The sequence below is a fragment of the Pygocentrus nattereri genome, chromosome 19 (genome assembly GCF_015220715.1).
Source record: "Pygocentrus nattereri isolate fPygNat1 chromosome 19, fPygNat1.pri, whole genome shotgun sequence".
NCBI lineage: Eukaryota > Metazoa > Chordata > Actinopteri > Characiformes > Serrasalmidae > Pygocentrus > Pygocentrus nattereri.
In genome coordinates this window covers 37,688,099-37,710,598 of record NC_051229.1, presented here as the reverse complement: position 1 = coordinate 37,710,598, position 22,500 = coordinate 37,688,099, and the positions used below count along the sequence as shown (strand labels likewise).

At 42.0% G+C, this 22,500-nt stretch overlaps 1 protein-coding gene across 8 annotated transcripts in view; it reads left to right on the top strand.

The window, feature by feature from the left end:
- The window catches only part of sept4b (septin 4b), a 105,245-nt gene that overhangs the window by 57,738 nt on the left and 25,007 nt on the right, over nucleotides 1-22,500 (top strand). Inside the window, exons 1-3 of one of the 8 annotated variants that reach the window (XM_017691894.2) lie at nucleotides 15,033-15,106; nucleotides 17,410-17,532; nucleotides 22,101-22,424. The exons of 2 other annotated variants lie outside the window; for them this stretch is intronic. In XM_017691894.2, coding sequence (XP_017547383.1) covers nucleotides 17,410-17,532; nucleotides 22,101-22,424 — 447 coding nt within the window. In that variant the 5' untranslated portion in view covers nucleotides 15,033-15,106. Of the gene's footprint in view, nucleotides 1-4,655; nucleotides 4,822-15,032; nucleotides 15,107-17,409; nucleotides 17,533-22,100; nucleotides 22,425-22,500 lie in introns of those variants that run through there. 5 more of the 8 variants (XM_037530941.1, XM_037530940.1, XM_037530942.1 and 2 more) reach the window with 5 other exon arrangements.

The following is a 22,500-nucleotide window of genomic DNA, read 5'->3' as shown; positions in this document are numbered from 1 at the left end:
TTAGGAAGTTTTTCCTTACCACTATCGCCCTTGGGGGCTCGGGGGGGGGGGGGGGGGCTCTATGCTCATGGGGGCTCGGACCCAGATTTTTCTGTATAGCTGCTTTGTGAAGATGCCTGTTGTAAAAAAAGCTTTAGAAATAAACTTCTTTTCACAGTGAAACGGTTCTTCAGATTGATGGGAAATGTGTTGTATATGGTTCTATATAGCACCAAAAAAGTCTGCTATTAATACAAGCTTGATCTTTTTGGTGCTATATAGAAACACACACACACACACACACACACACACACACACATATATATATATATATATATATATATATATATATATATATATATATATATATATATATATATATATGTATCTATATATATATATATATATATATATATGTATCTTCTAAGCCGCTTCTCCTTCTGGGTGGCAGGGGTGCTGGAGCCCATCCCAGCTGTCATTGGGCGAAATGCAGGATACACCCTGGACAGGTTGCCAGCCTATTGCAGGGCTACATAGAACCAAATATAACAAATTCTCCATCGATCTGAAGAACCGTATTAGCATGCAGAGAACCTTATGGCTCCTTGAGTGTTCATGGATCCATATAGATCCATAGTCTTTACTAAAGAACCCTTGAAGAACTTTAAGAGTTCAGTGAAGACCTGAAGCGCAAAATACTTTTATTTTGCGTAAAAGTTCAAAGGAGAACTGAACAACATACTGATAAACCCTTAGAGCACGCCGCAGCTTCTCGGATACGTCTGAATTTCTCAGCTCATTTGGCTCGTCCATGCGCCTCGTACACCCGCGCCAACATCTATCTAACTGAAGCTCTTTCTCCAGCTTTCCAAAAGGAACCCATTCCCAGTCACACACATGCTTTTCTTTAACTACAAGCACTCAATGGACTACGTTATAATCTAGCTCTAATCTTTAACTCTCCCTATACAGTTACGGTTCGTCTGTGCAGGCCAGATAAAGGTATTTTCTCCTCCGTGCCACCCCTCCTTTCCTCTTCCCTCCATTCTCTATAGTCTCAGACTCCGATTAGGCCAGAGAAGAGGATGAATGGCGGGTCTTAACCTACATCTGTCTCAGCTGCTACAAAAGGACTAAGCCTGTGGAGTAATCATGTTAATACTGTGCATGTGACTGTGTTAAAAGTTCTGGCAACGGGTTCCTCCGCCGAGGCTTCGTCCTATGGAGAAAGGAAAAATAAAAAGGCCACGTCGCCTCTTTATGAAGTCACAGGATGATCCTGTGGTCACCAAGTCCAAAATCCATAAAATCGTGATTCGGGAGCATGAAGTCTCAGTCGGTCAGATTAGTTTAACTCCTTAGTCCGTATTTAAAGGAACAGTTCAGTGGGCAAGCTAAGGTACAGTTCTCCTCTTTTACCCCAGATGGTATTGACCAGGCAGAACATGTTCAGTGTCTGTTTGGTTCTTTAGTTTTAGCTCTAGAGCTGCGTATTCATAATGTAAACACTGCATAGATGAGAACCGCCACCTTTACTCCAGGTTTATAGACAGTACTGCATCATACATGATCAGCACCTCAACTTCTGCTAACAGGCACATTCAAGCTTACAGCTGCACTCTTAAAATGGTTCTTCAAGGGCTCTTTAGTAAAGACAGTGGCTCTATATAGAACCTTGAACACTCAAAGAACCATTTTGCGTACTTGCATGGTTCTCTGCATGGTGAAAGTGCTTCTCAGATTGATGGTTGTATGTGGTTCTCTGTAGAACCTCCTTTTTCTGCTGTTATAGTGTCAAGCTTGTACCAATAGCAGAACCCTTTTTGGTGCCATATAGAACCAATAGTTAATATTTGTATTCTGCATCAACCAGAACCATGAACAGTCAAGTAGCCCTTTGCATGATGAAATGGTTGTTCTAGGGTTCTTTAGTAAAGATAATGATCTATAAAGAACCATGAACACTCAAATAACCCTTTGCATGCTTAAATGATTCTTTCTATGGGGAAAGCCTTCTTCACATTTATGGAGACTGTGTTCTATATAGCACCAAAACGGTTCTTCTGTTATGATGTTTTTGGTGCTATATAGAAGCATTTTTAAAAGGTTCTATATAGAACCACATGCAACACATTCTCTCCATCACTCTGAAGAACCATTTTACCATGAGTGTGCAAATGGTTCTAAGTGTTCTTAGCTCTTTATAGAACAGTATCTTTACTAAAGAACCCTTGAAGAACCCTTTTCTTTAGGAATGTGCCAGTCAACACACCCATTCATGGAACAACCATGAAATTAGTCCAGTCATAAATCTAAGCCTTCTAGTAAAATGGGCTTATGTAGACTCCACCCCCCTCATTTACACGCAGCTGATTGGCTAAGGTGCATTAGGATACAACTAATAATTAGAATAATATAATATGAACAGGTGGCACGATGGTGCGGTGGGTAGCGCTGTCGCCTCACAGCGAGGAGGGCCTGGGTTCGATTCCCCTGCCAGGTGACCAGGAGTGTGGAGTTTGCATGTTCTCCCCGTGTCTGCGTGGGGTTCCTCCGGGTTCTCCGGTTTCCTCCCACAGTCCAAAGACATGCAGTCAGGTCGATTGGAGATGCTAAATTGACCCTGGGTGTGAGTGTGTGAGTGACTGTCTGTCTGCCCTGTGATGGACTGGCGACCCGTCCAGGGTGTATCCTGCCTTCCGCCCGATGACCACTGGGATAGGCTCCAGCACCCCCCCGTGACCCTGACGGAGAAGCGGCTTAGAAAATGGATGGATGGATGAAAAGGTCACAAGTTCAGAAACCACCCTCAGTATTGGGGATCTAGCGACATTGTTCCTAGGAAAACATTTTAACATGAAACTCTGAAGCTAGTTCAACAACTAGACTAAACCTCCTAAATCTCATCCTAACTTTAGGATGAACCCCAACAGAGTCCTAACTTCTGTTTAAGGCCCGTTTTTATTGTTTTTAGGCGGCTGAGTCAGGCGGCGTCGTTTACTACCAGTGTAATGAGCTCCATTTATTTCTACTGTAAGACGCGACTTTCACTGGGAGATGTTTTTCTCTTCTAACTCTGTTTTAAAAATCTCAGACGCTGCTGACCCGAACTCCACCGTCCCTCTGATCACCTTCCTGTGTTAATGTTGATGATGAAATATTACAGTGATGGTGGTGAATAACGACGAGACGGAGCTGAACGTGTCTGTTTATTAGGAGGAGTAAAGCGTTTGGGAAATGGAGACTGAAACTGGGGAGTGGTGACACTGATAAACAGCAGGGGGCGCTCTGATAAACAGCAGGGGGTCCTCTCACAGCATTCACTGTTTACAGTTTATCACACTTTAGTTTTGTTTGACCTTTTTACACCAGTAATGGTAGCTAACATTAGCTGCAAGGCTAACTAACTTGATTATTCTGATTGTGTGTTTGCATTTCATTACATGAGCCTCGATTGTTGACTTTGATCAAGTAGGTTAAGATTTCTTAACTTGAGATAAAATAAGATAAAACTCCTATATTCAAATTTGGCAGACATTATCCTCTGAGACCTTTTAAGACCCCACATTTATTATATATGGAGTCCAGTCTAAAAACTCTGCCCATCATTTGTGTTTTGCTGGCTCTTCCATGGTGCAGTGCTTGAACATGTCTCATCTAGGCTGATGGGCCACATTCAGGGGGTTAAAATAGATTTTTTTTTCTGGACTGATCCTTTACTGAGAGGTGTAACCGAGCCTGTGTAACTGGGGGGGCTGGTTGGCAGCCTTTGAGGGGGAGGCTCACTGGCGTATGTGGAAGAAAGCAGAGTGCCAGGTCTATGTGTGGACGTCTTTTGTATCGGAGCTTCCAGATGTGGAGCTGCCGTGGTCAGCGGCGGTGCCACTCACGGCCTGGTGCTGCTAGATGACCGGCGTGGAGAATGAAGCCTGACTCAGATCAGCATAATAACTGTGACTTCGAAGGCTTTACACTAGATGATGAACATTGCTGTGAGGGTCTGATGGAGCATTAATGAGGTCAGGTACTGATGTTGGATGGTCAGTTCTGGGTCACTCCAACTCATCCCAAAGGTCCTGGATTGAGCTCCATCACTCCAGAGAACACAGTTCCACTGCTCCACAGCCCAGGGCTGGGGGGGATTTGTCCCCCTCTAGCCCACGCTTGGCATCATGCATGGTGATCTTAGACTCATGTGCAGCTGCTCCAGAGCGTGCCATTCTGTCAGTCAGTACTTTTCTGTGGCGATAATACAAGCAGTCACTAATGAGTGACCTCAAAGTCACAGAGTTCACTCATTAGAAATGTTTGGTGCCTGCTTTAAAAAAACTGCTTTAAAAATACATTAAAAAAAGAATAAAACAAATCTGTGTTTCTGAGGTTTCATTAGATGTAGCGCAGCAACATTTTGCTACAGTCATACAGAACTCAATGATAAATACGCCACAGAGACAGTAATACAAGCTGCAGTGATTGTGTGTGTGGGTGTCATGCTTGCACATGTGTTTGTGTCTGGGATCACAGATGTGGTTTTGCAGAACAGGGACACAGTGGCTTGTTAAAGTAAAGCTGGGCAGATGTTGTGGAAAAGCCAGAGAGAGAGAGACAGACAGAGAGACAGAGACCTTAGCAGTGTCAGCCACCCCTAGAGGCTACATGTGTGAGGGGCGTTTCCATGCAAATGAGGCAGGCTGTAGGCAAGCGTGAGGAACCGAGTCATGTTTACTCGCCTCCCGTGTGGCCTTTCTTATCCTGGCTGCTCTGCAAAGTCTTCGTTTGTTTGCCGTTTTTGCTGAAAGCGTGCAAATGGCAGCAAACTCAGGAGTAAACAGCGACTGCGAGGTATGTTTGTGTTTTGTACCCTCGTTCCGTTTCACAGCGACCAGCCGGGGAAACTGTCTGTAAGTGATTTGCGATCCCAAAGAAAGTGACATTAGTCTGTGTGTGGGGTATTTCTACTAAGGTACTTTATATGTGTGTGTGTGTGTGTGTGTGTGTGTGTATATATATATATATATATATATATATATATATATATATATATATATATATATATATATATATAATTTTGTGTGTGTGTTATACTTCGAGAAGGTCAGGTTACAGGTTGCTGTATCTGACGCGCCACTGTTTAATTGCATGATCAGGTCTGTAATCTGAAGCAGCTGCTATATTAAATCTCTTAATTCATGCAGTGATTGGACATTAGTTGGAAGCACAGCGAAGAGCTTTTTAAAAATCTGTAACCACCAAGACTGTGTTCAGCTTAACTACTGGTTTAGAATCACTTTACACAATTCATGCCATATTTTATATACAATAACAGCTTAATGCAGATTTAAATATTCTAAACTACACAGCATGCTTTCATTTTTTACAACAAAAAGTTATACACATAAATAGAAAACCATAATTATCTATTTATAGGACTTTTTGTCTAGTTATTTGCTCTAAATGTAGTTTTACTAACTTCCTGCATCTTCTGCAGCTAAAAATAACAGTTCTGGATTGTTTACAGACTTTTATTAATTATTATGAATATGCACACCATTATTTGTAAGTATAAACCTGTGAAGTGGCAAAAGGACTAGTATATTAGTCATTCTCTACATCAATCTGCCTCTTTTCTATCTTTTCTACCAAGCACTATTGAAAAGCTTTGTATGATTTTGTGGTCTTGTTGGTCAGATTGTGATCGCTTTGGTCCAGCAGAGTGTGAAAATATAATAGGCAGTGTTGTCTGCACCTGAGGTTCTGCGTGAGAGGCTCCCTGTGTTCTTAACTCCCAACACGCACACCATTCCTCCCTTTATTGGTCTGCTTCACAAAGAGCCCTGCTGTGCTGATCTGAACAACCGCACCATTCACAGCTCCGGCTACCACTTTACAGGCAGAGCGTGCTGGGACAGTTAGCGCTGCGCCTCACACATGCACTCGCAGTGCTGCCCAATATCACCACTAGAATAGCCTGTGTTTTTGTTTGTAGATCCTTGTTTGGTTGTCTCTGATGTCCATGGTTGGTTTTGTCACTTAATGTGGCCACGAACTGCCTGTTTGAACAAGGCGCTGTGCAAAATGACCAACAGATTTTGTGCAATGTGTACAGGAGACTGAGTGCTACGACAAAACCAGACCCCTTTGAAACAAGTGCAGCAGGAAAGAGCCACTTTTCTTCAAGAAATGCATATGACATCTTGGCTACATTCACATTACAGGCCTCATTGCTCAGATCTGATCTCTCAGACTCGATGGTTCACACTCGTTTAGGTCAGTGATTCAAATCTGTCATTGATGTGATGAACCGGCGTCCTGAAATGACCCTCATGAGGTCATCCAACTCAGTAACGTCACATGACTGAATCACTGCATCATCAGCAGAAACTAACGAGCAGAACGAGCTTTGCTGAGAAGATCATTAAGTCTGATCAGCTCTCAGCTTCATTATTGGAGCCAGATGAAGGAGAAAAAGGTGAGATGATGGGCACAACTGCTTTTCCACTGTTTACAGGCTGAATGATGGTGCACGGTCAGTGGAAACAGCACATGAATTCCGATCTGAGTGTCACATTTAAAGTCACATGTCCACGAATCGGATACGGATCCAATCTAGAACCACAAATGAAAGTGACTCAGGACGGATTTGAAAAGATCAGATTTGTGTCCACACAGCCCTGAAAACATCAGATCTGAGTCACGTCAGGGCAAAAAATCGGATTTGTGCCACTTCAACCTGGCAATGTGAACGTAGCCCTTGAAATAGTTGCCTGAAACAGATGTTTCATGATGGCATATCATGATTTGAAAGGACTGAAACTAAAACAGAAGATGGACTGTTGGGTCGCTGTAAATGAGATCTTCATTTGGTAGGTTGGTAATTTATGGTTTTGTTAGTCTGTCATGACAAAAGTGAGTTTCCTGAAACTAACCTTTCTGGACACTTACCAGTTAACCCCCCTTATCTTTGGGGTCAGTTTGACCCCATTTAATGTTTAACATCTCTAAATGATTGATTGACATCATTTTTTTGCTTCATATTTAATGACTCTTCCTGATACAATGGGCACAACTGGGTAAACATGGGTACTCTTTGGGGTCAGTTTGACCCCCCTGGCTGGTTTAGTTGTATAAAACAAAACATTGCTTGCGAAGTAGTTTTGGTTGTTTTGGATGATATTGAAGCCACTCTGCTTCAGTACTTCTGCTCTAGAGCCCTAGCTTAACACGACCACACCTGTAGTAGTGCGAGAATCATAGTTAATGGTGGAGGGAGAGACATAATTCCCACCAGAACTTTTTTTCTATTATTTTTTGCAAGTATAAGGAATCATAGTAAATTTGAGGCTAACAAGAGGTTTAATGCTGATAACGTGAAGGCTTGATCTTTTTCAATATTACCATATTACACATTATTAAAGAAGGTATTAAATTAAGCATCCCCGCCCTCTCGGTTTATGGTTATGGTGAAAAGCTGCCGTTGTGGCAGCCCTAGTTGTGGCTGTTTTATTGTGTGTTCAGAAGTTGTAAACATTTCTTTTTGTTTAATGGGTTTTCTGTAAAGGACAAGAATAGCCTAAAGACATTGGGAAAGTTTGTTCCAAGAAAATTGGAGTCCAGAAGAGAGACTTGGGCTCATTTTGGGAGAAACAGGTGGGCCGCGAAATCAAAAACGCTGCTGTTGGAAGAAAACCTTGTATCTCCAAAATGGTAACTTTACAGGAGAAGGAAAAAACCTACTTTACTTTCAATGCAAGTCAATGGAACCAGAGTTTTCTGTTGGTCCATTCTTCATGAAATTTGCACACAATGTAAAGGGCAACTGGCATTTTCAAATTACGGCAAAAAATGAAAAACGACAAAAATGGAGAAGAGGTTTTGATCCGTCAGCAGCGACAAGGAATTGTCAGTCAATCTGACCATGTTCTGTCCGGTGAATTCGCTGTAATGCGTTCAGGACAGCATTATAATGTGCCTCTTAGGAGATTGGACCGCTTCTCCACCTCCTTCATTCTGCTCTCAGGCTGCTAAACACTGATATTATTCATTTTAAAGGATTGTTACGGCTACTCGTTGTTCCCTTGTGCTGACCTTGCACTGACCGACGTATGTTGATCTGGTATCTCTGACATAAAACTACTTTGTCTCTGTGTGAGCGGCTGCAAACGAACCGCCCTTCTTGGAGCCGGAATCTGAATCTTGGAAGTTGCACTTGAGTGGCTGACAAAGAGTTTGAGTGCAAACAACTGTCGTGATTCAGCGACTTGGCCAGTTTTCGGACTTTACAAGTGGAGGAAAACCGTCCAAGTGCGCCATCAGCATTTGATATACTGTACATCAGACGGTCCATGTGGGCAGAGCTTCTGAGGCTCAGACAAATATTTTGATGTCTGACGTGCGTATGCTCCTTTTTCAGCTGAGCTTCAGTGAAACTTGGCTTCTCCGTCAGCTCTGCGGGTTTGCTTGCGTCGCTTGTGGCTAGAAAGATGCTGCTGGGATCATCACTGAGCTCTAGAGCTGTTTTACAGGCAGGGTGTGACTGTCTGCCATCCACAGACACATCCGGTACGCCACATTCGGCCTTCTTTCTGGGTGTTCGCGCTCTGCCCAGTAAAGCATGTAAAATAAACCTAAACAAGCATTGCTTTTTATCTGGCACCCAAAGCTGGAGAGCTGTAAAAACAGCACGATTAACTCCCCCATGTGAGTCTGCTTTCATCATGTCCTGTCACTCCAGCAGTTCAGCTGGAGATGAATGAGGCTTCCCACGGCATTGCAGAAGTGGCGAGCCCAGCGAGACGTGCTTGGAGAAGTCCGTTTGAAGGATCCTCCGCTGCTACGGTCACCCCGCCATCCAAACTGGAGGCTGTTGTTATTATAAAGTACTGTATATTTACAGTGTGAGCTCTTGAGTCGTGTCTGCAAGTCTGTCACGAGAGGAACCACAAACCTCAGTCCGTCCAACATCCCACACTAGCACTACTGGGCCTCATCTTCTCTTGGTTCCCTCAGAGTTTATTTCGACTGCACAATGGGGCCTTTGAGAGCAGTAAATCACTCAAAAACAAAACCCTTGTGGGAGGAATTTGTTGTAATAAGCTTAAAACCATGCTCAACTTCGTTGATGGTCTGTGTTAATGATGCATGATGTGCATTCCAGAAACATATTTTGTGAACTATTGTGACTTGCGCTTGATCTTGCGATGTTGTAAGTAAGTTTACATGCTCATATATAACAACGAAGCATTTATTAGAATGTCAGCAGTGCTAAAAGCAGTGGAGATTGTTTGGAGTTTATTTTTAAGCATGTCCAAACAGCGGCCACTTTATCAGAAACCTCTCGCTTTTAGCTCCATCTTGCTGGTATACCGTTGGAGACTAGCTCATCTGTTGATACAGGTTGTGTTAGCAATCCTGTAGTCAAGGGGTCACAACTCAAATGTTAAGATGAGCCATTTTGTCCTCTCAACAAAAATCCAACCACCTTGGCTGTCGCAGCATTTCATGTCCTATTTATTGACGTAGCACTTCACCATCTTGGCTATAAATATGTCTCAGCATGTACTAAGGCTTTGCCAAATGTCTCAACATTTTGAGGCTGAAGTCGCTTCTCATTCGCAGCTTCTTGCTAGATTTTTCCCGTTCCACCTTAAATGGTGCCTGAGGCGCCAGAATGCAACTGCTACACCATTTAAGGTGGAACAGGACAGTTTGAACAAGAAGCTGGCAAACCGACAAACCTAATTCTGCTGTGGAGCCACAACAGAGCAGTAAAAGAGCATAACAATCAAGGGAGTATAACAGCTTTCACTCTTCTGGGAAGCTTTCCACAAGATTTTCAAGTTTGCCCAGGGGCTCAGTCATGCTGGACCTTCTGGAGGTTCTTCCCCAAACTGTTATCGCAAAGCTGGAAGCGTATTATTGTGTAAAATATCTTCATGTGCTGTTGCATTAACATCACCCTTCACTGGAACTAAGGGTCCCAAACACTGACAAACAGCACCAGCTCATTATCCCTCCTCCACCAAACTTTACTGCTGGTTTTGTGCAGGCCGGTAGGTAGCATTTTCCCGGCATTCACCAAAGCATTCCCCCGGCATTCGACAAAGCCAGATTCATCCATCAGACCAGATAGTGAAGTGTGATTCATCAATCCAGAGAACATTTTTCCACTGCTCCAGAGTCCATTTGTGTTGTTGCTCGGCCAGGGATATCCATTTCATGAAGCTCCTAGCAAACCGATTTTGTGCTGGTGCCGCTTCTAGATGTAGGTTAGAACGCTAGTGATGCAACAGAGGTTAGACTTTTTTAACACACTACAGCACTCGACATTTGTGTGGTATGCTGCTTTGTGGTTAAGCTGTTTTTGCTCATAGGTGCTTCCATTTCACAATAATAGCACTTGCAGTTGTCTAGGGCAGATCTAGCAGGACAAACTGGCAGAGGTGGCATCCTATGACAGCGCCATGTTTAAAGTCACTGAGCTCTTCAGTACCATCCATTCTGTGGCCAGTCTGTGTTTTGAGGAGATTGCATGGAACTTTTGACCATATCGCTTCTTAATTTTAGAAACACAGCAGTATTACTCAGCTTCTTTCAGAGCTACAAGTAAGACATAATATAGAATTGAAGCATGCTCATGTGATCACTACTCATCAGCAAATCTGACAGCATTTTGGGGTTTGAGAGTGATTTGTAAATGACAACGTGCAACAAATCTGATATAAATAGGAATTGAGAAATCAAGAGTTGACAGTTGTGCATGGCCTCACTGGTGGAAGACTGCGGTCCAGCCTCTCTGACAGAATTTCTTATAAGCAAACATGACTTTAGATATAAAAAAAACATTGCAGATGACCTCAGGGAATGGATTGAATGTGTGTGTGTGTGTGTGTGTGTGTGTGTGTGTGTGTGTGTATATATATATGCAAACTTGGAAATGTATAATTTTAGTATAGTAAAAACATGGTCCCCAAATACTAGAAAATATGTTGTATGAGTCCCTTATAAAGCTTAATCCCATTAAGCACATCCTGCATTGTGGGTAGGAGGGGTGACTGATTTCCACTTCAACAGAATCAAAGATCAGAGCAGAAATACTCTGCACCCTTTAATAAAAATATAAAAATTACAGTAAAAACATGCATGTGTTCCTACTGGCCATCGCTGTGACCTCGGAGGCTCACTGTAGCCCTGATTCACGGAGCTAATCTGACAGCATTTGGATGTTTGAGAGTCATTGAAGATGACAGTGTGCAACAAAGCTGATATAAATAGGAATGCAGAGCTGACAGTTGTGACCTCAGTAGTGATGGAACATCATTTGACTTGGTTTTCACACATTCCTCTTCTAACTCTTCTCCCAGTGACCCACCATCACCGCTGTCTGGGTTCTAATCTAGCTGCTGATGTTTTGAGTTCTCAGTCATTAAGGCTAACAGTTTTCTGTTAGGACTCCACTTGTGTACAGCACCCGAGTGTAAATCTGTTGTTACTACTCCATGTTTCTCCCGGAAGCTCACTTGTTGTAGCTCAGATTTTAACCCGTTGAACTGCAGACACATTAATTACTGTTCACTTATTACGCAGAAACTACTGTTGCAGTGTGGGACCACACAAGTTCTTGCAATTCAAACATTTATAAATGTCTACATAATTAAATGGTTAATCTTTTCAGAGCAGTTTGGTGTGAAACGCTCTGAGAAACTTGCTGAGTCAGAACTGTTTACAGTGGTGGTGATAGGAACCAGACGTCCACCTCGAAAAGCTCCTTCACAGAAAGTTACTACATGAAATGGTTATGAATTCACTGCCTGATGTCTGAGACACAGTTTCAGGCCTGAAGCTCCATCCATAGTGGAGGGAAACTTGTATGCAGGGTTTTTAAGGCAAAATAGTCCCCAAAGAAAACTTATTATTCCAGATTTTCCACTATATTCCATCAACATTCCATATAAACTCAGAAGACTCGTGTAGGTTCTCTGGTGGTAAATAAAATGTCTATATTTGTGTTGTAGTCATGGCGACCCCTGGTTCCTATCACCACCACTGTAAAAACATTTCACACCAAACCGCTCTGAATCTCTCCGTTTACATCTCCAATTCTCAGTTATGCAGCAATTTTGAGAAATTGATAGAATTCCCTTTAAAGGTTTCTGCAGTCACGTCGTTTCAAATGATGCCCATTCAGCTCGTAACATTAGGGAGATTTTCCGCAACGTGGCGCAAAGCTGAATGGTGCAGAAAGCTGGTTAAGGAATTAATTACAGTAATGACGCCTGCTGAGCTGAGGCTGCTCGACGACAGGCTTTGCTGAGCTTGACCAGCAATGAAGTGAAGAGCCCATAACAAAATAGCCACTGCGCACAGGGAGCAAAGCAGGCCGGCAGTGATCAATGAGGAGAGCAGGCTCGGTCAGACGCTTACTGCATTGTTATGTGAATGTCCATTCCAGCGTCAGAGAAAATTCCATGACAACCAGTCCAGCGAAAGAAGAATGAGCAGCGCTTCAGTATCGGGGGGCATTATAATGTGATTATAACTGAAATCTCTTATTAAGCCCATCAAACCAGCTGGTAATTCATTGACTCATTACTACTTTTTTAACAGTAAGATTTTTACGTATTATTCACTATAATCTGTCTTCTGATTTGAATCTGATTCGTTGATTTCAGTATGTTCTCATAATAGACACTGAATAATTACAGTTGTTCTGTAACTACAGTGATTCACTTGAAAGAGGCTCCGAATATTCTGTAATAACTCACTGGGACGAAGCAATCTGAACCAAACAATGTGCAATGAGCGCCTCAGTATATGGAGCTTTGAACAAGCCGGGATGCCCCTGCGTCGGAGTGATAACCGATAAGTTGGGACAGCTGTCACGACATTTAACCTCCGTTTGCAACATCCGGGTGCAGACCCCCGGACCCCTTCATATGTCTGGCAGAAAGTGGAGGTCACTTGCAGCTTCGCATGTACTGCAATCGATTACACATACGTTGAGGTATGTATGTATTTGTTTGGTTTAGGTTGCTTCATCCTAATCCTAACGGGAGTTACATCAGAATATTTGGGGCCTCTTTCGAGTGGATCTTCCTGTACGATGAATGATTCAGTATGTATTAGTAATTACATACTGTATAATGTGAACCATTCAGTGTTTACTAACTCAGTACTGAATACCAACTACCAGTACTGAATATTAAAACATATTAAACGCCGCGTTCACGGCCAGTTTATTCATTTTTTGCTGTATTTATTTAACTGCTGTATAAAAGCAATAGGACAGCATAAAGTGGTCACTTTAGCTCGTGCCGTAGATCATCACTTTGCGAAAACACTTATTATTATTATTATTGTTATTATTATTATTATTATTGTTATTATTATTGTATTATTATTATTAATGATTAATTAATAAAACGATTATTAATATTATTATTAATATAATAATTATGATTATTATTAGATTTTAGGACTGGTTTAGGACTGGATCTGTTTTATAATAGGAATTATTCCACTGAAAGAAAAATGCTCATTTGGCTCCTCATAACTGCTTTATTAGGCAATAACCAAAGTTAATTCAGCAGAACATTGTGTGTTAAACAATGTCTAGTTAAAACGTTATTTGTGCTATGATGTTACATTCTGCTTATTACTCATTTATTAAACAGTAAGTAGGGTGAATTAAGCATTAACAGTACTGTTAATGTGTATTGTACATCAAAATGTGTCTGTAATCGAATATTTGAGCTGATTTTTGTGATTAATCGGTTTCAGTTTCTATTTTTGAATGCCAGCCAGTACACAGCAGTTCTTCCTTTCACCTGATGGTGGCAGCAGCGCTAACACGACACACTGCGCTAGCTAAACTTTCTTCTCTGACTGACCTGCAGCATCATTTACTGACCACTTTTAGTCCAGCCTGCAGTCATAAAGCTCAAACTAACACTGAGAACCGAAGATTTTGATGGGAAAATGGCTGTTTATGCTGCTTAATCTGCTCTTGTAGTTTAATATGCAGTTACTGCATTTATTTGCTATGAGAGGAACAATTATTTAAAAAAAAAGCAGACATACATTACATGCATACATACTTGCATACTTAAATTACATACATACATACATACATACATACATACATACATACATACATACATACATACATACATTTAGGGCTGAAGTGATTATTCGAGTAACTTGAATAATTCGATTACAAAAAATGTTCGAGGCAAATTCTTTGCCATACATTACATACATGCATACATACATGCATACATACATTACTTACATACATACATACATACATACATACATACATACATACATACATACATACATACATACATACATACATACATACATACTTACATACATAACAGTCCATAAACTGCTGATCTTAATCCAGGGGCTAAAATAGGGGCAGTAATATTTACCCTTGATGAGCTGTACCTTTTGTACCAGCTAAAAAATGTGTTTTACATATAGCCATATGATCAGCCTTCACCAATTTATTCATTCATGCCAAAAAATAACTATAAGAAGCACTGGACTGCTTTTTGAACAAGGTAGAGCCAATCAGAACAGAACTCATTTACATAGGGGTCTTAAAGGTACGGTTTGTTTAATTGTAAAAGATAAAGGGAGCCTGGGAAATGCTCATTTGTAAAAGTGAAATATGAGTATGTAAACATTGTTATAAGTGGTGTTATCAGGGTGGAAAAAAGTAAAATATAATAAAAGATAATATTAGAACAATGTAGGATGTGGGCTCTTTAATAAGAGCATTACAAGGGCAATTTAAAACACTCTACACTGAAGTGTAACAGGAAAATGGATTGTTTCCACTGGGATTGTCGTGTGTCGATATGCGGGGTAGGGAAGCATTTGGTTGCTCCGGAAACTCACATTAGCAAAACTGGACCTGTGTTGGTGCAATAGCTGCTGAGGCCGGTGCTGATTGGTGCCCCGGGGCAGCGTGGCAGCTCAATGAGGCTGAAGGACACTGCGACCCAGCGCAGGCCGGTATAAAAAGCTGGCATGAGCATTTGGGTCTGAGAGACGGAAAAGTGGAGCTGGGTCCGTGGAGGCGTGAAGTTCCAGAAGGTTCAGCGTGACAAAGGTTCAGCAGGTGAGCTTCTTTAGGAAGGATGTAGTTGGTGAAATACTGAAGCTGCTGAAGGAGTTTGTTTGCATTTTCTGTCTTCTTTATCTTGCGATTCAGATGATGTAGTCACCTTGACCGTATAAAAAATCTCTTGTTTCAGAAAGGAGGACAGTCTTGACCTACTCAGACAGATTAAAATGAGCATTTTCTATTTCTAGCTGAGTGAAAAGTAGGCTGAACGCCAAACTGCAGTTCAGAGCAGACTCTAATGCAGAACTTTAAGTGCAAGCTATTCATTTTTCAGGAGAGACTTCCAAAGAGGTCAGATTTTAGATAATTCACTTGCATAATGAAGGAGAAAGTCCAAGTGAGTCTCAAACGAATTTGAAAAATGAACAGAAGCTCCAGAGAAAATAGGGCTCCTAACAACCACCCAGAAGACCTGTTAGATCCCAAAACTGTCCCCAACAGATAAACAGCAGTCTTTCATCTCTGAGAGAGAGAGTGAGGAGAAGATCAAGCTGCTTCAGATCACCCACAGGTGTTTCTGCCCATCCTTCCACTGTAAGAAGACCACTCAATGCTGTGGGTCTGAAAGGATGTGTAGCTGATCAAGAAGAACCTCACTGAGAAAAGGAGACGGACACATCAAACAAAGAAGCTGAACGATGGACTGACCACCCCAGAGTCCAGACCTCAACACTACTGAATGGGTTTGATCACTTCAGAAAATCATCAACCAGCTTCTAAGAAGGAACTGTGTCTGCAGATTTGTTGAGGAACTCCTGAAAAGAATGCAAGCTGGAGTAAAGGCAGAGAGTAGATAAATACATATAACTTTGATATTACACTTAGTTTCTTGTACTTAATGACCGTTTTTGACTGAAAATGAAATAAATCCAGGTTGGTTCAGGTTCAGTTTTGTATTCCTACATCACTTTTTAAAATAGTGAATGCTGTGGTTGTACTTTTGGCCACTGTCCTAAAATAGGTCACTGTAGGCTGTTGGAAAGTAGATTGATCTAGTGGAGCTGAAAACAGGTCACCAGCCCCCAACTAGGCCTGATCATTTCCTGCTTCCCTTCAGCCACAAAATCAAATCTGTTAAGAAGAAGACAAGAACACTTAGTCTTGTGGGTTTTTTAAGATTCTGTTTTTCTGCCTGTCTAGTTTGGAAAGTTTTCAGTCCTGCAATCTTCTGTTAAAGGGGAATTCATATCTGTCAGAATTTCTTTGTAATTCCTTGTTTGAGGTGTAAACAGAGCTATTCAGGGTGGTTTGGTGAGAAATGGTTGTTGTCTTTATAGTGATGGTGATGGGAACCAGGGGTCGCCATGACTACAACACAGATACAGATATTTTCTTCACCACCCAGAACCACCACAGAACCTACACGAGTCTTCTGAGTTTTATACATAATGTTGGTGATGGAAAAACCATGATACATTCTCAAAATGATTATAAAACTGTGTCTCCGTCATCAGGCAGTGAATTCATAACAATTTTATGTAATTACTTTCTGAGGGAGCTTTTAGAGGTGGACGTCTGGTTCCTACCACCACCACTGTGAACAGTTCTGAGTCGAACAGTTTAGTTGTGCAGAAATGGGAAGAAAAGGCCTTTAATGGTCCAAAAACAAGAACATGAATGTCTTCAGTGAGAGAGAGTCTTGCTTTCTAGGCTTCAGCTTTTGCTCATGCCCTCTTCACTGCGAATAGTTTGGTGAGCTGTATGTGGGTGAGAGTAAAACACTCTATATGGTAGTATTGACTTTTTTTGGCATTACATAATGAGAGTATCACAGATTCCTCTGTCTGCTTCGGCCACTGCTGCATATTTTAAGAACTTGGCAAGATCGCCGAGCTGTAGGGAGTTCACAAATAAACAGTCAAGTGAAACAGGAAGGCCTATACTGTGTGTGTGTATTTATACCTCGTTTTCAGACACTGTAGAAGTGCCTGCTGTATGTACAGCACTGTGGATATCTTACGCTCCCAGGCGTAACTCAAATAGGCAGCTTGCATTCAAGTAGACCGCCTGAACTGCTTACTCTGGCGCCAATTTTAATTTCCAGTGGCTGGATCCAGACTTCGTTCCATCTGCTCCACACAGCTGATTTAATCATTTCACATTTTTCTTTTTCTCCTCTTCCTCTGTCCATCCATTCCACCAAAAATGGCCATAACGTAATGGGGCTCTTTGTCGCTCTCTCCTTTGCCTTGATTTCACCTTTGCCCTCTTCAATGGATCTCCTCCTCCTCCTCCTCCTCCTCCTCCTCCTCCTCCTCACCCCCCCACCCTAAACGTTCCTCCCTTCTTGGTTGGAGATGGCAGATTTTACGGTAGCTCCTGTAGCAATGGAGGACAGTGACCATGAGCCAGATTCTGCATCCGATGACCAGGACTCCACTCTGACGTCCCCAGAACCCAGGGAGGTTGAGGCTGATCAGGTATTTGACTTTCCTAACGCCTGCTGTGGATCTTCTTGATGCTAGTGGCAGGAAGGGTAACATCCCCACATCTACCTTTAGTGCTTTTGTGTACATCCCATCAACCACATGTTGTTCATATAGGAGTTCCTCACTTTTCTGGGAGCAAACGGTTACATCGCTGCATGTTGGTAGCATATTTAGCAAGCCAGTGTTTCGTCTACAGTGGTGAGGAGCTTCTGTGATTTGTAATACGCTGGCAGTTTGGCACTAAGTAATCTCGTGGCAATCTCGTGGTGACGTTGCTCGCTTATTTCCGGTACCGCCGTCTGTTTTCGCTCATGTGCAGACTGAGAAATCCAAAAGAAATCAGAGTAAGAGTATACAGCACTGAAAAATCTGATTACCGAGATAAAATCCAGCCTCTTTATTGGATCTCTAGACCTTACTTCAGTCTAAGAAATTGGACTATGCTGTTTACATGACCATTTGAATAATCAGATAACTGCAGAAATCTGATTATGATCGGATTCCTAAATTTCCTTCGGGATCAATAAAGTATCTATCTATCTATCTATCTATCTATCTATCTATCTATCTATCTATCTATCTATCTATCTATCTATCTATCTATCGATTACTGAGTGATTGATATGAAATGATATACTGTGCTGTTCAGAGTACAGATTCAAAAATGATGAAAATAACACAGAATCGGCTGCAGCATCAAGCAAAACACTAATTCTAATGTCTGTCAATATGTCAAACTGTGAACACTCGCTCTGCGGAAGCTTGCATGCTAATTGTGTTGGCTTCCTCACTAATGAACTTTTAGCAAACTCTTCACAAAGCAGAAATTCTGACATCAAAATACCATTTTAGTTTGTCTCCTGATGCTGAGTAGGGATGTGACGGTGCTTGGGGACACTTCACCAAGTGAAGAATTTAGGTACAAAAAGACAAAACTGGAGCCTTCAGTGCTGGACTGAGGTCTGATGGAGGGGTCAGTATTGTCCTATTAATGTCAGTTGACGTTCTATTTGGCGCTTTCCTTTCAGTTTTTGGCTCTTTATTGTTGTGAAGACGGCTGCCTTCACTAGAAAGCTCCTCCACAGGTCCACGTTGGGTCTTGCCTGTCAGTTCGATCCAATTTGCAACGGTCTTTGTGCCACGTGTGCACTTTCAATCGACACCTGCTCATGTATCTCGTCCTGTGAACCATCTGCGAATGCTGAATATGCTGTGTGGACAGATTCTTGTCTGGCCACACTTAAAGAGCAGTACATCACTCTGAAATTGCCAAGCAGATCCCTCGAGGTGTCTGTAGTCGGCAAACATCCTTAACCCACACGTTTGTGTGTCTCAACACACTGTTGCTTCAGCACCGCTGTTAATGCACTTCCACTTCTACCATTCATTTAGCCCCTGACATCGGCCTCTTGCCAGCTGACGTACACGCCTAATGATGGTTCTACAAGGGGTCCTTAGTGAAAACAGCGGTTCTGTATAGAACCAAGAACACTCAAAGAGCCATTTGCATGATTGAATTGATTCTTCAGATTGAACTAGTTCAACATGGCACCAAAAATGGTTCTTCTGCTGTAGAATAGAAGAACCTTTTTTGGTGCTATATGAAACCATTTTCTAAGGTTATGTATGGAACCATCTACAGCAGATTTTCCATTAATCTGATGAACCCTTTCAGTCTGTATTCATGCAGATGTTTCTTTGAGTGTTCGTGCTTCTGTGTAGAACCACTACTACTAAAGAACCCTTGAAGAACCATTTTTAAGGGTACTTTCAAACTGAAACTGAAAATGTTCCGTCTAAAAACTAACTACAGCTAAGAAACCAACTCTTGCTCATTTCTTAGTACTGATTCAGGTGCTTATGGCTCACTGGCCATGTCCGAAACTGACCTCGATAACTTGCTGTCCGTGCTGTGTTGTGATGAAGGTGCCTGTGACTGAATCACATTTGAAGCAGCGTTTAACATTTGAGATTAGCTGTTTTCCAATAACTAAACCTCACAGAAAGCGGCTCTGATGCTTTATTGGCTATGATACCTGAAATGTTAGCTTATATTAGTTCATTTAATCAAGAGACTTTGCAGCTGAGCACAAAAATATAGGCATAAATTGCTGCATACTGCAGCAACAGTTACAGTTGTTGTTCTAGGAATACAATGTGTACAGTAACTACTGAAAGGCAGCATTCATAAAGCTTTTCATAAGAACCTGCCTAACATCAGTGCTTATAAAGGCTGCTTTTCTCAATCTTTTCATCTCAGTAAGTGTTTTAAACCTCTAATACTTAATGCACCTTTATAAACCTTCATATTTTATTTCTAAATCATTTACCCAGGGAGGCTTAAAGTGCTTTAAGGACAGGTGATGCTTTATGGTAATCAAAGTATCTCTTTAAATGAATTTCATTTGAAACCATGAGGCAGTGACGCAGAATAAATGAAAGACAAACACCAGCGAATGCTGCAGAACTTTAAAGACTAAATAAATGTTTTCAGATTTTTATTAAAAGTCTGTATTGTCTAATAAAAGGTAGACTGAGCTCCACTTGGTCAATGCTGCTTATTAGAACAGCCGCTGTAAGTAATACACCAACAGATATTTATGCACAAACAAACCCTTGATTTACTCTGCCTTCAAAACCGGCCACACTAAGGAGCTTTTTAAACAGAGGCTAAATTTGGAGAGGACTGTGTCTTCCTGCCTCAAAGTGAGCATCATGTGTGTGTTGCAAACAGCCAGTGGAAATGTCTGATCTCTCAGCACGTATCTACAGGGCTGTGGTTTAAAAAAAAAAAAAAAAAAAGTTAATGACTGCATTCCCTCAAATGGTTTGCATTCCCTTCCATAAGCTGTGCTTTGCTTAAGCTCAGACATGAAGCAGCTCATTGAATTTTACATTGGTCTTGGATTGAAATATAAAGACAGTGTCGCTTCTCAAAATCAAACATGATTATGATGACGCTTGCTGAGATCGAGGGTCCTGGTACAGTGAAAGCTACATTTCCAGAGACTGTCCAGAACAATAGCTGAATAAACTCAGCTCAGACTGGCGAAGCTGGGAAAACAGCTTTTAACATTAGTGATGCTAAAAACAAAGAAGACAATGTCGTTGGGCACCTCTGGTCCTACATCTGCTTGCTGTCTGACGAGCGTATATTTGGCGAGGCAATGCAAAACATTTGTTATTATTTTTAACTTTTTTTTTTTTTTTTTTTTTAACCGTGACCCCTTTAGGGGCTCCGTACTTTTCTATACTAAGAGCTCCTTTTTTCTTTAGACCTCTGAACTGTGCATCAAACTGTGCCTATATTAAGATCTCCTGGGTATAAGCTGGTTTTCTCTGTGACAAAAATAAGCTGCAGCCTTTAAGAAACAAAATAAAGTTTAGACCTGCATACGTCTTTTTCACTGGATCTCTGGTGCTACTGGATCCTTTAAATGATGAGATTGTTAAACAGTGAGAAAATGAAAATTTCGACATATTTGCTTATAGAAAGCCAAACAGCGTACGCATGAAAATTTGGCCCGATCCCATTTCTCCCCTCGTCCATACCACATAGCCCTTAGCCGTCTGTTTTAAGCATTCACGTTTAGGGGTAGGGTGTCCCAATTCTAAACAGAGTGTTATGAGTTAAAAATGGAAATCCGGCAAAATGTCTGAACAAGAGACCAAAGAAACCCACAAATGTGAGAATTTTCTCTGTATTTTGTATTTTGGTCTTTCATAGTCTTTCATAAAAATCGCTAACGGTATGCTCAGTATGTCTCAGTATTTAACTAGCTAAATTTTCCATTCCACCTTAAATGGAGCAGCCCTAAATGTAACTAAAGCCCAGCAGTGAGGAGCTGAATTTCCCTCTACTGTCACTGCAGATGGGCAGGGAGGCCTACAGAGCAGCGCTAGTAGCTGTTGAAGTGATGCTCTTTTTATTTGAGGGTTGATTTTAACCACTACCCCTTGTGACTCCGTTCTAAGGGGCAAGATGACACTCAGGTAGGGATCAAAATAAGAAATGGGATTGGGCCTTAGTCGACTATAGAGCTTCAGCACTGTTATATATCAACACCAGCCACTCCGACTGCAGCCGAAGACTGGCAAAGCCTCTGAACCACCACACTAGACAATGTCTGCCGGTTTGTTTGGGGTGTTATGGTCAGTTCAGTGTTAGCTTACATAGTTGAAACTGAGAGGATCTGATGACATTCACAGGAAAAATTACCACGGCAACGTACATTGGCTTCAAACCATTTTAGTTTACAGCAGGATGCAATTCATTTCTACCATGGAGAAAAATGGCTTTGACCCGGTTCCTAATACAGGCATGATGCTGACGACAGCTTCTGGGTTCTGTTTGTAGATCCTTCATTCTATTAACGCATGAATGCTTTGTGTCTAATCACTAAACTAAGTGTTCTCTCTTCTTTCTTTCCTTAATCCTTATTCTCCATCTACCTACATACTTATCCTCCTACTCTTTTTGTGCTTACCCACTCCATCTGCCCATCCCACCCAACCCTAAACCTGAATCTGATCCTGAACCTCAACATAACCCACCCCAGAACTCCAGCCACTCCAAGGAGGACTCGGAGGACTCGGAGCTGGAGAATATCATGGGACGTAACCCCCCACAAGAGGGCCACCCGTTCCCCCACCATGGGCCACCGGGGGCTGACAGTGAGAGCGAGGGTCATGAAAGCCCCCGCACCCCGGGGACGCCCACCTTTTTGAGGCCTCCTGCTGGCCGCAGGGCCCCGGGGGAGTTAGAGCATGACCCTAGACACGCCGTTCATCGCGGCCTTGTGGACTATAGCCTGCCTTCGCCCATCAGCCCATCCAGGCCCAAGAGCCCCTGGGGTCGCTTTGACCCCTACGACTCCTCTGAGGTAATGCTGCAGAGGGAAGCATTGTTCTCGCATTGGATCTGGACTGAAGAATTGACTTTTTAGGACCAATAAGAGG